Source organism: Chrysochloris asiatica, unplaced genomic scaffold (assembly GCF_000296735.1).
Source record: "Chrysochloris asiatica unplaced genomic scaffold, ChrAsi1.0 scaffold00006, whole genome shotgun sequence".
NCBI classification, from domain to species: Eukaryota; Metazoa; Chordata; class Mammalia; order Afrosoricida; family Chrysochloridae; genus Chrysochloris; species Chrysochloris asiatica.
Genome location: NW_006408524.1, coordinates 28,052,801 through 28,068,468, shown reverse-complemented (window position 1 = coordinate 28,068,468; position 15,668 = coordinate 28,052,801). Strand labels below are relative to the sequence as shown.

The window sequence follows — 15,668 nt, the reverse complement described above, 5'->3', positions numbered from 1 at the left end:
TAGAAACCAGAACCACATCCAGATCACCAGAGATGAGAAATCCTCACTTGAAGGGATGAGCTGACGAGCCTGGAATGGTGAGAACAAAAGATACGTCTCGAATGGAAGACCTACAGGAAACACATGACACAATGGAGACAGATGGACTGCTACTACGGGAACGAACAGGTCGCTCCCCTAGGAGACATTGGGGCAGTTGGTCGGGTCCCACCAACGTAGGCCCCCGCCCCCCCCCAAAAAAAAACAGACTCGGTGGAAATGCACACTCGGATTGGTAAACATACGCATCACCGTTGGGGAGAAATGGGGTAAAGGCAGCAATGAAGCGGAGACCTAAGCCTCACAATATTCAGAGGGCTTCTGTGGACCTGGTTGGGGACCTGGTTGGCAAGCATTGCGAGGAGACCTGAGGACTCCTGGGCCCAGAGTCATTGACGTGGCCACGGAGGACTCAAGTGGAGAATGGAGCTGCCGACTGATGGGAAGAACATGTGCACAAGAACACCCACACTTGCATATGACACCCACGTGACCAGGACTGGATGACTAGATGATCAGAGCTCAACCAGGAGAAGAAAGAAGGGGGTGGGGGGAAGAAGACTGAGCTGATTCAAGCTGATGAACTTGACCTATGCATATGAATGCAGTGACACAAAAGAGGCAACAAATCCTTACAGCAAGAAACATTCCCACCCCCTCCACACACAGAGTAGACAGAGACTTGGACATTGGATACCCAAATGGGGAGGAGGGACTATAAAGGCAAGAAGTAACTGGTTTACAAGCTTTCAAGAGGGAACCTAGGGCTAGGGGGCATGGAGGAAGGTAGAATCACCACTGAGTACTATCCAATTTGTCTAGGTGGAGCTCATGAAATGAAATACAGATGGGTTACGTGCGATACTGTAGTGAATAATGGTTATCAAGACGGATTGTGAGTGTTGGAAATGCAAGGGTAGATGTTTTGTAGCAAGGAAGAGAGTGATTATTTCTCCAGTCTAGGAGTGGAGGTCTCTGGGACCACCAATGGATAAGAGCCGAGAACGGACCCCACCCAGAGAACCGGGGATGCCTGAGATGGAGACAGAGATGAAGACATGGAGGGATGAAGCGGCTGGGGACTTTGGATCCAGAGAGGGAGAGAACTGTGGGCCGAAGACTGAGGAGGGAGGGGAGAGTGTAGAGCACAGGCTTATAGGATATGCCCTTTGGTCAGAAGACGATGCATGGAGGGGATTGGAACCATGGCAATGTAATGATACACGATGGAATGAATATGGAACTGAGGTTCTCTCATGTAAACTACCATATAATTCACAATAAAACATTAAAAAAGAAAGAAACGATTGTGAGGTTGGTCCAGGACCAAGCATTCTGTTGTGCACAGGGTTGCTATGAGTCGGTACTGACTTGATGGCACCTAAAAACAACAGAGATGTACATGGGTAAGTCAAAAAGTACTGCTTCACTCAACTAGAAGAAAGAAGAGGAAAAAAAGAGTAATCTGATAAAATTTGATGAACTTGACCTACACCTATCGATGCAGTAGCTCAAAAGAAGAAACAAATCTTTATAGCAAGGATCATTCCCACCCCCTCCATACACAGAGTAGACAGGGATGGGCAACTTGGACATTGGCTACCCAAAGTGGGGGGGCTACAAAGGCAAGAAGTGACTGGCTTACAAGCTTTCAAGAGGGAACCTAGATCCAGAGGACATGGAGGAAGGTAGAATCTCCACTGAGTAGTAGCCAATCTGTCTGGATGGGGCTGATGAAAGGAAATGCGGATAGGTCTCTTGTGATACAATAGTAAATAACTTTACCAGGACTGACTGTGAGGGTTAGAAATGTAAAGGTAGACATTTTGTAGAAAGGAGGGGAGTGATTAACTTTGCAGTCAGGAGCAGAGGTCCCTGGGACCATCAAGAGAGAAGAGCAGAGAGCAGGACCCTACCCAGAGAAGCAGTGATGCCAGAGATGGAGGCAGAGACGATGACGTGGAGAGATGGAGCTGCTGGGAATTCTACACCCATAGAGAGAGAGGGGCTGTGTGCTGACAACCAGGGGCCAGTCTTGCAGGGTATACCCTTTGGCTGGTTGATGAGGCATGGATGGGATTGTAATCATGGCAATGAAACGATACACGATAGGATGAATGTAAAACTAGTGTTCTCCCATGTAAACTATCACATAATTTACAATAAAACATTAAAATAAAATATAAATTTACCATATAAATGGAGAAAAAAAAAAAGTACTGATTCAAAATCTTAGGACTCGTGATTAAACAAAAATATGGAAATATGAAGCTACTGTCTCTCAACATCTCCTCCATCTAGATCTATCCACTTTTGAAGGCAGTGTTTCCGTGTCTCTAACCCTTCTCCCAAAGAATTCGGAGCTCTTTGATTTACATAATGTGCTAGACCACAAGGTCAGTTTGAACTGCAATGTCAGCAGTACAAGCTCATCAGCCACACCCTCAAAATCCTATACAGGCTTACTATGAGTTACAACAGACTCTGGAGCACTTAACAACAACAAGAAACATCAGTTTTGGCATCCTCAAGGGAGTCAAATCTTGCTTCTTTTAAATGATCTTTGAGTTGGGGAGCAAGAGGAAATCTGAAGGGGCATGATCAGGGCTGTAGGCTGGATGGGGTAAGATTTCCCATGAAATTCTAGGACAGCCTTTGTTGTTGTTGTTATGTGCCCTGGAGTCGATTCCGACTCATAGCGACCCTGTACGGGGTTTCCGAGGCTGTAAATCTTTACGGGAGCAGAAAGCCTCATCTTTCTCCCGCGGAACACCTGGTAGTTTCGAACTGCTGACCTTATGGTTCGCAGCCCAACTTATAACCACTACACTACCAGAGTTCCTTAAGGACAGCCCTTGCTACCCTTAAAGAATGAGCAGGTACATTGTCGTGGTGGGGGTAAAAACTCCTCAGTCAAACTTCCCTGGCCTTTTTCACACCAATGCAGTTTTCAATTTTCTTAAAACTCTTAAAGCTTCTTCCTATGAAGCCCCATGATTATTCTTTGTCCTTTGAGAAACTCTATCAAGATTATCACTTTGGAATACCAAAAGTAGTTGTCATAACCTTCTGACCTTTCTGCCTTGAATGTAACTGGGCCAGCAGATACCCTCAAGAACCACTGTTTGGAGTGGACTTTGTTTTAAAGGCACCCAAAGGAGACTAAGACAAGTGTATTTCTGAGACATTTTATCCACAGCCATCCACTGATCACAAGACACGTTTAAACATGTTTGGTTTCAAATAAACCCATGCATGTATGAACTGGAATCCTATTAATAGTGATTTTTTACTTACTATTGATTGTAGTAGGGCTTGGAGCATAATTTTAAAGTATTTTAAATAATTTCATCATTGTCATATCCCTGCTTTCGTCCATATACAGAGAAATCCCAAACTCAATGGGACTGCATTGGCTTTCTGTGTCTCAGAAGTTTTCCACTTTTGATAGAATACAGTCTAACTACTTTTCTATTAGTGGAAGATATTTGAGTTTTCATTCACTGGCAGGTTTCCATCTTATGGGTTCCAAGTTTCGCATGTACTATATTTTGTTTCCTTTGGAATTCTTAATGAAGAACCAAGCTTCTCATTATCACCTACAGATAGAAAATTTGCTTTGCAATACTGCAAAAGATGAGAGTAGGACCCCCTACTCATCCTTACACTACCACCCACTTCAACTCTCAACCAGCCAGGAAAACACAAAACAGCCCCAGCTCTGGAAATCAACTGGCACCAAGCCCAGAGCTCAAGGAGAAGGCGCCCATTTGTGCACTACAAAGACCACCACGTTCAAGGCAGACCATCTCATCCAACTATCTCACCCAACAGCGAAGGAAAGTGGGGACAAGGGTTGAAATGACTTCCCAAGTCCACATTAAGTTATTTGCCAAGAACAAACTGGCACAGATCCTAGGAGATTAGAAGCAATAAGTGGGTAACTGAGATGGGGTGTGGCTGTTTTACTTAAGGCAGTGACAAATGCCAGGTGACAATGAAGATGAAGCATAAAGACAAGAGTTTATCACATAATAATAAGGGATATTAGGAACAAAACAGAATCTGAGCCCTTATGAAAAGTCTGACAAATTTGTTATTCTCCATTAAAAGTAATAAAATTACATGCTATGTCTTACGTAGCTTCCATCAAGAATGCTTAAGATAAACATAAAGCTCTCATTCAGAGACACGCTCCACATTTGGGAATGTAATTCCTATGGGATGTCTTCGTCCTCAACAATACTAGATAGGTGTCACATATGTACACATACTTGCTTTTTCAGAGTTACATGACATGCACGTATCTCACAGACAATAAGACTCAATACTCTAAATTCTGAGGGCTAAAGGGCCGTAACACAAATGACAACTTATCTAAATTACCTGAAATAAAAATGACTGACTGCAAATGAGTCCCCGAGAACATGCAGTACTGAAGCATCACTAATTACCACTCCCAAGGCCACCAATCTATCAGACAGTGCCTTATCAGTTCCCATGATGCTGTGGGAGTCCAAAGATGGGCAAGACAGGTAATAAGAATTTACTACCCCAGTGTGAAATCACAAGAATGTTAGCCTTAACATAATCTCCATCCTAAGACTAGAAGAGTCTTCCCCGCCCTATCCTCACTTTAAAGCTCACCTTTAACAAAATAACAAAGAAGAGGTTACTCCTCTTTGGTGGTGAGATCCCACTTTGTTTTCTTTAAATTCAGTATCATGTACCTCCCTTCCCCCAATCACCCTTATAATTAACAGGATTTCTGAAGAGTCTTCCCAGGTGAACTCATCCAGGTGAAGAGGTTTCAGTCTTCACCTGTTCCTTCTCAGGATGGTATGCTACACTACACCCCAGGTAGCCTCGCTGGGGCTGTTTCTGTCTTTACATTCTGTGGGACAATTTTAACTACTTTTACCTCAGCCAGTTTCTTTTTTTCACACTCACTTCAAGCATGATGTAGACGAAAGAACAGGAGCTTTGGAGCCAGAAACTTTGGGTTGAAGCCCAGTTCCAACACCCACATCGAGCTATGTGGCTGTGAACAAGTTATTGCTTCTTCCTGAGCTTTATCCCTTCCAGTGTGAAAGGAGTTCAGTACTAGGACAAACAAGATGATGCACAGATGTGCCTGGCACGTAGTAGGTGTTCAGTGAAGGTCTTTCCCTTCCTCTTCTGTCCCTGTCTCCCCACTTGTGTCTGTTATCTGGAACTTCTCTCTCTTCAGAATGTTTTCTCGAGTCTCTCTGCACTGACCTCTCCCCATATGCTTCCTCTTGGCAATTATCCTCTACACCTGAATCATGAAGGGTGTTTGAAAAATCTGTGTCAGGAAACGCAGTTACTCAGCACTGCCAAATTGTGGTTCTTGAAATAGAAATAACACTGAAAAACAAGCCTAAGCTATAGAGGGCTGTCTGAAGATTGAGGGGTCCCTGGACTCTACCATCCATTTAGTCCCCTTTCACCCTAGTAGAAAGGACTGCCAACAAAAACACAGGATGCTGCTAATACTTCATTTACAATAAACCACCAAGACTTTTCTAGTCCCAGGTATTGCAATTCAGAGAAAGACAATAAAGATTGTAATGGTCAGAGAAAGGCCCCTACCCTCTGGTACCACCTGTGAGAGGATTTAGTTCTCTGAGAATAGAAAACTCCCCCTGGAGCCATAATTCAGTGTAGTCTGGAGTTCTAAGGCTAAAATATGCCTTAGATGTTTTATAACTCCATGAAGTACCATTGGTTACTGGAGAAGTAAAGGGGTCTAAGACCATCATGGCCCAGGCATTCTCAATGCTGGTGTAAAATCTGCCCACCAAATGCCGGATACAAGAGTTTCATGTTTATTTTATTTATTTTTTTTTTTGTTCTTTTTGTTTCTCCCATTAATTTTTCACATATAATTTCATTCGATAAGCATTTATTTTATATTTCCCATAATCCTAAGAATGTTAGGAAAGAGGTGCTAAGGCAACCGTATACAAATATAAGTAAGCTCTGAATTTACTTTGATTCGAATTTTCAGTTTTAAAAGAAAGGAGGATGGTTAAATGACACATGAAACTGCACATATGTTCATGCACACGCTGAAATATGATGTATTGTCAAGATTATTGCAATAACCTCCTGATTAGACTCCCTACTTCCACCCAGCCATTCTCTTTTCAACCCGGCAATCAGAATGATCCTTCTAAAAAATAAGTCTGCTATACCACTTTCCTGTTCAAAATCCTCCTGTGGTTCCCCATCTCCCTCGAGTAAGAGTTAAAGTCCGCCCAGCAGCCTGCTACCTGCTCTCTGTACCCTCCACCTCCTTCCGCTCTCCCCCTAACTTACTCCCAGCCAGCCACACTGGCCTCTGCCCCAACATTCTTGCTCAGGATATCCCTTTGTTCATCCCTCCTCCTCCTGCACGTCTTTGCTCTAAAGCAACGTCTCCCTCATGTCTTCTCTGACCACACTTTTTAAAATCATAGTACCCATTCCTTAACCTGCCCTCTCCCCCTTCCCTGCCTCCATCTACAAACTATATCTGCTACTTAGTTGTATATTTTATGTCTCTCCTCATGAGATTGTAGGGCAGAAATTTTGATATTCCATTTACTACAGCCTCCCCATCATAGAGAACACAGCACATAGTAGGTACTCCATAAATATATTTGTTGAATATTTAATAAGCATAAGATAATAATGAGTTATATGGAAGAAAGATTTGGTAAACCGCTTCTGTAAAGAATACAGTAAAAAAATTCCTACGGAGACATAGCCACACAGGGCTAGAGCTGAAAGTGAAGCAGCCTGTTGATACAAAGTGAGGGGAAATGCACAAGAACACAGATACTTGCAGATAATACCCATTTGACCTAGCCTCAATGGCTTGATAATCACAACCCGACTAGAGGAAGATAAAAACAAAAAACTTTGATAAAGGAAATGAGAGTAAATTGCAACAATTTGATGAACTTTACCTATACTCATGGAGGTAGTAGCTCAAAATACCAACAGAGATGGAAGGAGTCTTCACATCAGGTATTAAAGCTATCCTCTCTGTATACAGGGTAGACAGGAATGGGTAACTTAACATTGCTACCTAAAATGAGGGGGCAATAAAGGCACAGAGTGACTGGCTTACAAGTTTTCAAGAGGGAGTTTCGTTAAGACTGTGAAGGGAACGATAGAGTCCCCACTGAATAGCTTTCATCTTGTCTAGATAGGTCTGATGAAAAGAAATGGGGATAAGAGTCTGATGATTCAACAGTAATTGTTATAATGACTAATTGTGACTGTCACAACTGTAAAGGTAGATGTTTTGTAACAAAATCACGGGAGTAGTTAATCTTACAGTCCAGAAACAGAGGTCCATCAAGGGAGAAGAGCACAAGCAGAATGTGGGATCCTATCCAGAGAAGCAGGGACACCAGAGATGGAGGCAGAGATGAGGGCAAGGAGAGAGGGAGCAGCTGAGGACTCTAGACTAATGGAAAGAGAGGGACTGAGAGCTGGTGGCCAGAAGGCAGGTTTGCAGAATGTGCCCTTTGGTGGTTTAAATTTTTATATATTCCTGAGTGTTAAAAAAAAAAAGTGCTAAAATGAATAGAGAGAAATACTGTTAACTGAGAGAGAGAGAGAGAGAGAGAGAAAATTCCCATGGACCAGTTCTAGACCTGGAGTAGCCATGAACTGGGGCTCAATTCAAGGGCCGCTAATAACAACATACCAGACTAAAATGTATTTACTGAAAGCCAAATACATAAATGAATGTGGGATTTCAGTTTCAAATTTGAAAAACAACTTTTTCTTTGAAGCCTTTTACTTGTTTTTTCCTCTCCAAATGAGAAAATTATCAAGAGCCAGAAGGTGTTATCATTTTCCTACTTCTGGGATTAATAGTGAAAACTGCAGAACAGAGCATTTTCACTACTGGCATTCTTTTCAAGTCATACTGAGGCCCTGGGCAGTCGAAATGGTGAATGCGCTCAGCTAGTAACTGAAAGGTTGGAAGTTGGAGTCTACCCAGAAGCCTTCAGGAAAAAGGCCTGGTGATCCACTTCCAAAAATCAGTCACTGGAAACCCAGTGGGAAACAAGACCAGGAAACACGAGCTGATGTCTCCCTTTCTGCTGTCCTCAGCCTCCGTATATTTACGTTTACCAGCTCTGTGGTTCATGGAGACACTAGAAGGGCCCATTTTCCGTGGAAAACAACTGTTTAAGTATCGTGATTTTATATTTTGGATCTGGATTTGCTGCACGTTTCTTTATACAAGGACAGTAACTGCTCAAGAAATAATGCTTTAGTTTCTTCAAGAATCATAAGAAGATGGGCATACTACAGAATGCAACTCTTTGAAAACTAGATCAAGCTGTTACACTCAGATACTCTCTGGGACAGGTTTGTAAATAAGCTTATTACACAGATAAGAAGGGGAAAATCCTAGAGAACACAAGTCTATGCTGATGCATATGGGATCAACAAGAGCTGGAGCTGATTTGACAGCAGTTAGCAGTTAGGGTTGTTTTCTCAATTGCTGTCTGAGGTTCCAGCCTTTTTCAGTGCTTCCCAAGTCTCACCCTTAGGCTAAGAACACGCAAGGAAGTCCAGATTAGAGACGTGCTCCCCATAAACGCCAACACGATGGGCATTCAGTAAATGTTTGTTGACTGGCAAATTTCCCATCTGCCACTCTTTTAGCAAAGGTTTAACTGCACGACCTTTAAATGTAAGATGTGTCAGAATCCAAAATGCCAGCCAGAATTCTCATTACCTCTCAAGAGAGTCTTGGATGAGCTGTTGCAAGTCCACCTCCTGCTTCCTCAGGGTTCCAAATGAAGACTGACTCTCCACGAGACCTTTGCCTCCAACATTCAGCTTGATCTTTCCAATCGCTGTCTCAATGGTCCCAGTCACGTGGTTTTCAAACTTGCCCTCATATTTCACAAAATCCGACTCCACCACCACTGAAACAAACAAGACATGCAGAGGAATACAAAATGACAACCTGCTTTCCCAAGACAATAAGGCTTGTGTTCAAAAAGGGAAAGCTGGCAGCTAAGAGGGGCGCACCTGTCAAAAAGAAAATCAGACTAACTGCCCACCCCTCACCTCCACCTGATCTCTGTGAGGTGACTGAGATCACTGAACACACTGGTGGCCAGGGGCTCATTGGTATTCTTTTGCTTTATTTATTTTAAAGTTCAATATATAGATTCCATCTTACATGGGTTCCAGGTTTCACTGACTTGGTTGTGTAGTTATGACATTGAAGCAGAACGAGGACAGCAGCCGCTGCCCCGTGAGCCACGTTACTCAGCATCAGGTAGGTCTGCCCTTGGCCCTGCCTGGGGAACCTTCTCTTTCCACCCACCAGTCTTTTGGCACATTTCCCTGACTTTCATTACCATCTCCAAACACACAAATTCCTTTCCATATTTACTTTTTTTCATCTATGACTTCTGCCTAGTCATCAACTCCTTATGCAATTCCTTTATCTTTCAGATAAGGTCTGTGGACCTGCCCACCCTCCATCCCTCCCTCCAACACCATCGTGCAGTACACAAACTCTCCCCATCCTTCTTTCTTGTCTTCCCAGCCATTAAGGAAGATGCCACCTCTCCACCTGGAAACTGCCATCCTCTTCTGCTTCACTGAACCCCAAAGACAACGTACTGATGATCTCATACCAGACCTGCAGCTATTCCCATGGCTCCAGGTTTTCTACCATTCAAATTTTTAATCCATGTGAAGTTGTCATAAAGTAGTCTTAGTCATCATCCTTCAGTACAGAGATAAGAACTTCACATTGGGACTTTTTCATTTCTTTGACCCATGACTCTCTTTGGATGCTGGTCATACTTCACCTCAGATTCAAATCCACTCGATGCCTGAAAGGCTTTTTCCCATTCACTTAGTTCCTTAAATCCCCTCTACTCCTACATTTCTTTCAGTCCAAGAAAATCAGGATGAATGAGAGCTACTTATTACCATCTTTGCAATTTACAAAGCAGAGAGTCATCTCCCCAATAGCATCCAAAAAAGGGGAGGCTTTAAAAATACCTGAACTCAAAATATTTTCCAAGTAGCCTCCCATGCACAACAAACACTTTGGGAAATGCTTTTGGAAGCAGGATAAAGCATTTGTCAAGAGTACAAGATTACATCCACGCCATGAGATAGACTGGCTACCGCAATGACTTAGACATACCAAAGACTAAGACACGGCTCAGGACCAGGCAACTTTCATTCTGTTACACATAGGCTGCCATGCATCCAAGTTGACTTGAAGGCAAGTAACAACAGTAAGGTTACTAAATACAACCAGAAGGATCCCCAGAAGCAAGGATGGTGAGACTTTGGCTCACTTACTTTGGACATGTTGTAAAGTCCAGTCACTTTCCAATATGTCCAAAGAAAAGGACATCAGATTTGGTAAAAATCAATGAAATTGAGAGAACCCCTTAATGCGAGAGATTGGCACAATGCCCACAATAATGAACTCAAACCTCAGAGATCATAAAGGCAGCAGAGCATTGGGAAACTTGTCATTCTGTTATCTACGTATAAGGTCACCCTGAGTAGGAACAGACTCAATGGCAACCAACAATAACTAGTGTCACTAGCTGTGAGACCTTGGGTCTCATCCGTCTCCCTGAACCTCAGGTTTCTCATGTAATTTGGGGGTATTTATTAGCACCAGAAGGAGCTCTGGTAGTGTAGTGGTTACAAATCAGGATGCGAACCTCAAGGTCAGTAGTTCAAAACTACCAGCTATTCTTCAAGAGAAAGATGAGGCTTTCTGCTCCCATAAAAATTTACAGCCTCAGAAACCCTGTACAGGGTCGCTATGAGTCGGAACTGACTCCACGACACATAACAACAACAACCTGGTGAAGAATATTGTAAGTTGATATATACAAAGAATGAGCTGCAGAGCCTAGCACATAAATCTAGCCCCTGGATTTAGGCCAGGATGGCATTATTACTGGACAAGTAGGACAGATCAAGTTCAATAATAAAGTGCTGGCTAGAAAGAAAGTCTACCTTCCGAACACAGTCCTGGTTGCATCGAACCTCTTACCATCCCAGGACTGACCCCATAGAGAGTGGGGACAATAAAGAGCTTGGCTGCATAGTCTGAAAAGCCAGCCTAGACACACCTCCAAAAAGGATGTCATTTGTGCACACTTTTGCATCAAGTCATCAACTGCTACGGTGGAACACAGTGACCGAGACCACCACCATCTATGCCTAGGATTGCCAACGGTCAAGCAACACCTCCAAACTCCACAGCTCTGGGCAACACAAACACACTGTGGTGTTGTGGGTGCAAAAAAAAAGAATGAAGCTGAAGTGTCTACTCAGTAGACGAAAAGAGGATGCCATGCTGTCTTATCACAGACTCAACATCAAGAAGCTACAGGATTTGGGGAGAATGTTGGCCTCTGATGATTGGAACGGCTGGAGTTCCTCCTTCTTTCTGCAGTGACAGCAGCTGGCCTCCCTCATCCAACGCAAGCCTTCATGATCTTTCAGGGCACCTTAAAACAGGCACTTTGGTAGCAGACCAACAAGACGTTTTAATACTGAAGGGTCCCATAGTGTATTTAGTGAATAGTTTACTCTTGCCCTTCTTGTGTTAAGTCATTTCACCACTCAACAGCAGTTCTACCAGAAAAAAATACAGGAAAAAAGGGCATAAAATTAATAGGAATTCACCTGGCCATTGCCTGGCAACTCTGAGAGTGAGCCTGGTTCAAGAGAACACAGGAAGAACTGCAAGAGAGTTGGGGCTTCTCTCGAAACTCAAAGTATCACCCCAAACTCTTTTCCCCATTAACACAAGAGATGATGATGCCCGAATGACACACCTAAAGACCTACAAGAGGAGTCAGGCACCAGTCAGTCCTGTCATTAAAAAGTCTTCCAAAAAGTAATGCAACCATGAGGACCAAAAGTCTTCCAAAAATTTCCAACCTCTGGCCCAGTACTTCTATCTCCAGAAATATATGCAGAGACAGCTGCTACGGGCAAAAAATACAAAGGCAATGTTCACTGCAGCTTTTGTTTATTAAGCCTTCAACTGAAATGATTAAACAAATTACAGTGTGTACACACAATAAAATACGGTATTTGTCTATAAATTAATCTTTAAGACTATTTAAACCTATAGAGGAAAGCTTACATAAGTTTAAAAAATAAATGAATATATAAAATTATACATAGTTAAGTTTCCAATTTTGTTTTCAAATATGAGATGCATAGGAGGAAAAAAACCAAAAACTAAACTCTAAGCAATAGTGGGAATTAACACTTACAGTAGAATTTTGTTGATTTTTATTTCCTTCATTATCTCTCTCCACATTTGACAAATGCTCTATTCTAAGAGTCTAGCTCCAGTTTTGCCATTTGACTGCTATTATAGATTGAATGTGTCATCTCCCTCACCCCCACCCCCAAAAAATGTGTTGTAAATCCTAAGCCATGTGCCTATAGAGGGGAGAATATTGGCTCCATACAATAAGCATTGGACTGCTAACCACAAGGTCCACAGTTCAAGCCCACCAGCCATCCCAAGGGAGAAAGATGAGACTTTCTTCTGCTCCCACAAAGATTCAAAAGCCTCAGAAACCCTATACAGGGTCGTCATGTGTCAGAACCAACTCACAAGCACTTAACAACAACCATACCACACCTATAGAGTCCTGGTGTGGCACTGTAGGACAAGCATTGGGCTGCTAAGAAACCCTAAATAGGGTCACTATGAGTTGGAACTGACAGATTGGCACTTAGCAACCACCACCATGTACCTACAGATGTTAAGAGTTTGGGAATAGAATTCTGTCTGTTACATCAATGAGGCCACATCAGTATAGGGTATATCTTAAACCTACCTAACCATTTTTGAGACATAAAAGGAGATCAGGCACACAAGTAAGCAAGCACACATGAGAAAAAGATAGACACCACTTGAAGGTCCCCAAGGAACTCTGAGAAGAACACTGAAAGAGCTAAGACCTGGGTTTTCCCTCAGAGCAGACACAGGGAACCTTCTCTTGGAGCCGGTGCCCTAAACTCAAACTTTTATGTCATAAATTATGAGATAATAACTGTTCATTAAAGCCACACACTTGTATTCCTGCTATCACTTCACTAAGAAACTAAGATAACAGCTTACAGCTTCTAAACCCTACCACTTCCCTTTCTCCTGCTCCACATCTGGACAAGCTGATAAGAAAGCTCAGTTATTCCATAGGGGCTGGAAGGTCATCCAAAGTATGCAAACCTGCCTATACATTGGAATCTTCACCCTAGTCCCAACCCCTAAACCCAAACCTAAAGCCACTGCCATCAAGTCAGTGCTGGCTCATAACAACCTTCAAAAACGTTTCTGAAAGTATCTATCAGTATAGGAGCAGCCAGCCTCATCTTTGTCCCAAGGAGCGTCTGGTGTGTCTGCACTGCTGACTTTGCTGTTAGCATCCCAAAGCTAATCCACATCGTCACCAGGGCTCCATAGTCCCACCCCCTAGTACAATAAAAACCCCAAGCCTCACTGTTTCTAGCCATTTGGGGACCAGCTTAGGGGCCTGCCTCGCACTCCTCAGAATGTCTCATTATGTGAGTTAAGTAAACCTTTTCATACTTTTTGGTATGCATTTGGCATCACCAACCTCAACATCTAAAGCAAATTTGGGGTTGGGGATCCATCTCACCTTTGTGGAATGCCTACGTCTAAAATGAACATGTCTTACTCTTACTCCAAAGACTGAAGTTATTATTTTAAAAAGAGAAAGCTATATTTTTCTATGTCAGGTAAGTCTGCGGCATTTTGTTGTTTTCAAGAAAGCACATATTTTAATGTAACAGTCTAGGAAATGGGAGACTTCATCATAACAACTCTAGATTCAAAACAATATAAGTCTAGAAAAATAACCATCTTCAATTTTGGAACTAACTGTAAATATACCAGAAGAAACATACCTGGACTCAGAAATTGGTCTTTTGTAAGTATGTCTCCAAGGGTGAGAGACAAAAATTGGTACTTGGGTCTCTGCCAGCACCAGAATCTCTTCTGTTTGATCACGAGACTTAGAAGCTGTAACTTATCGGAGTCATTCAAGTTCGGTACTGCAATCAGGTTACCACCAGAATCAACTTCTTTGAGAAAATTCCTTGTTGCCTTGGCAAACATTTTGATGACTCCAAATTTACCTGCAAATATAAGGTTCACCCAAAGTCAAATATGAAGTGAACATATTGAGGCTTTTATTCTAAAATTACCTCCTTTCTCCCTAGTATCAATCAGTTCACAGTGAAACAATACAAAATACCTTATCCCTAGGAGAGTCTCCAGTTTGAGTTCAGTTGGTGACAAAGAAATCAACTTAAGATACTGGAAGAGAATACGTGTACCAGTCAAGATAAGCTAGGTTCCACTTCAGAATCAAATGTCCCCCAAATCTTGGTGGCTTATAAAAACAAAGGTTTATGTGTGGTTTATACGATATATCAGTATAGAGGGAGAAGAGAGCTTTGTTCTCCAAAATGATTCAGGGATTCAGACTGATGGGGCAGTCACAATCTTGAGACCTGGTGGTCATCATCTAACAGGAAAGAGTTGTAGAAGGTCTCATACCATTAATTAGATAGATGCTCTAGCCCCAAAGTGACACATGTCACGTCTACTAGCAACTTATCAGAGCCACTCCCATGGCTTCAGCCAACTGAAATGTCAGAAAATACAACCCTGCCACGCATCTGGGACATCGAGCCGGTAACAGCTATGGAACACTATGACCATCTCAATGTGTGTGTTAGTGATGAGCGCTTCTTTGAAGAGTCAGTCACGCTTTGTCTCTGTGCTGTGTGATTTCTCCTATTCAGAAATGAAACATAACTAGCTACTAGTTTTCAAGGAGAAAATAAGTACAATCATATTTCAGATAGAAGATAAAAGAACATACATTGAATTACAGCAGTACTATATTCAGTATAAGTACAGACTGTTCAGTTAATGGTGCTAAAACAAGTAGCTAAACCTTGGAAAAAATTAAGTCAGATTTCCAGCTCATACCATACACATAAGCAAATTCTCAACAGATCAGAAGAAAACATGAACCCACAAAATGAAGAAAAAATGTGGCTATCTATATCATTACGGAACAAGGAAGGTCTTTAGAAATATGATCTAAAGAGTAGAAAACAAATAAAAAGCAAATTATAAACTTCTTGTTGTTGTGTGGCGTCCTGTCAGTTCCAACTCATAGTGACACTATATAGGGTTTCCAAGAGCAGCTGGTGGGTTTGAACTGCCAACCTTGTGGTTGACAGTCCAGTGCTGATCCTACAGTGCCACACCAGGGCTCTTGAAGTCTTAGCTATACAGAAATTAATAATATGAATTTTTTTATATAAATAAAGCATTATAAAATACAAATGGCAAACTCAGAAAATACCTGTAATATTTCTGACACAGTGTTAGGATCCTAAACAACAACAAAAACAAACAAACAAACATAAATTTTTAAAAATACTGTAAGAGATAAATACCCATTTGACTTAGCTTGGATGGCTAGCTGACCAGAACCCAACCAGAAAAAGAAGGCTGATACTGTGAGAAAGCATGA

General features: G+C 42.2%; 1 protein-coding gene across 1 annotated transcript in view; it reads right to left on the bottom strand.

The window, feature by feature from the left end:
- Window positions 1-14,233, bottom strand: part of DFNA5 (deafness, autosomal dominant 5) — a 70,296-nt gene extending 56,063 nt beyond the window's left edge. The window contains exons 1-2 of the mRNA XM_006832281.1: window positions 14,023-14,233; window positions 8,810-9,002 (exon numbers count right to left, since the gene is read on the bottom strand). Coding sequence (XP_006832344.1) covers window positions 8,810-9,002; window positions 14,023-14,233 — 404 coding nt within the window. The remainder of the gene's footprint in view (window positions 1-8,809; window positions 9,003-14,022) is intronic.
- Window positions 14,234-15,668: the final 1,435 nt, after the last annotated feature.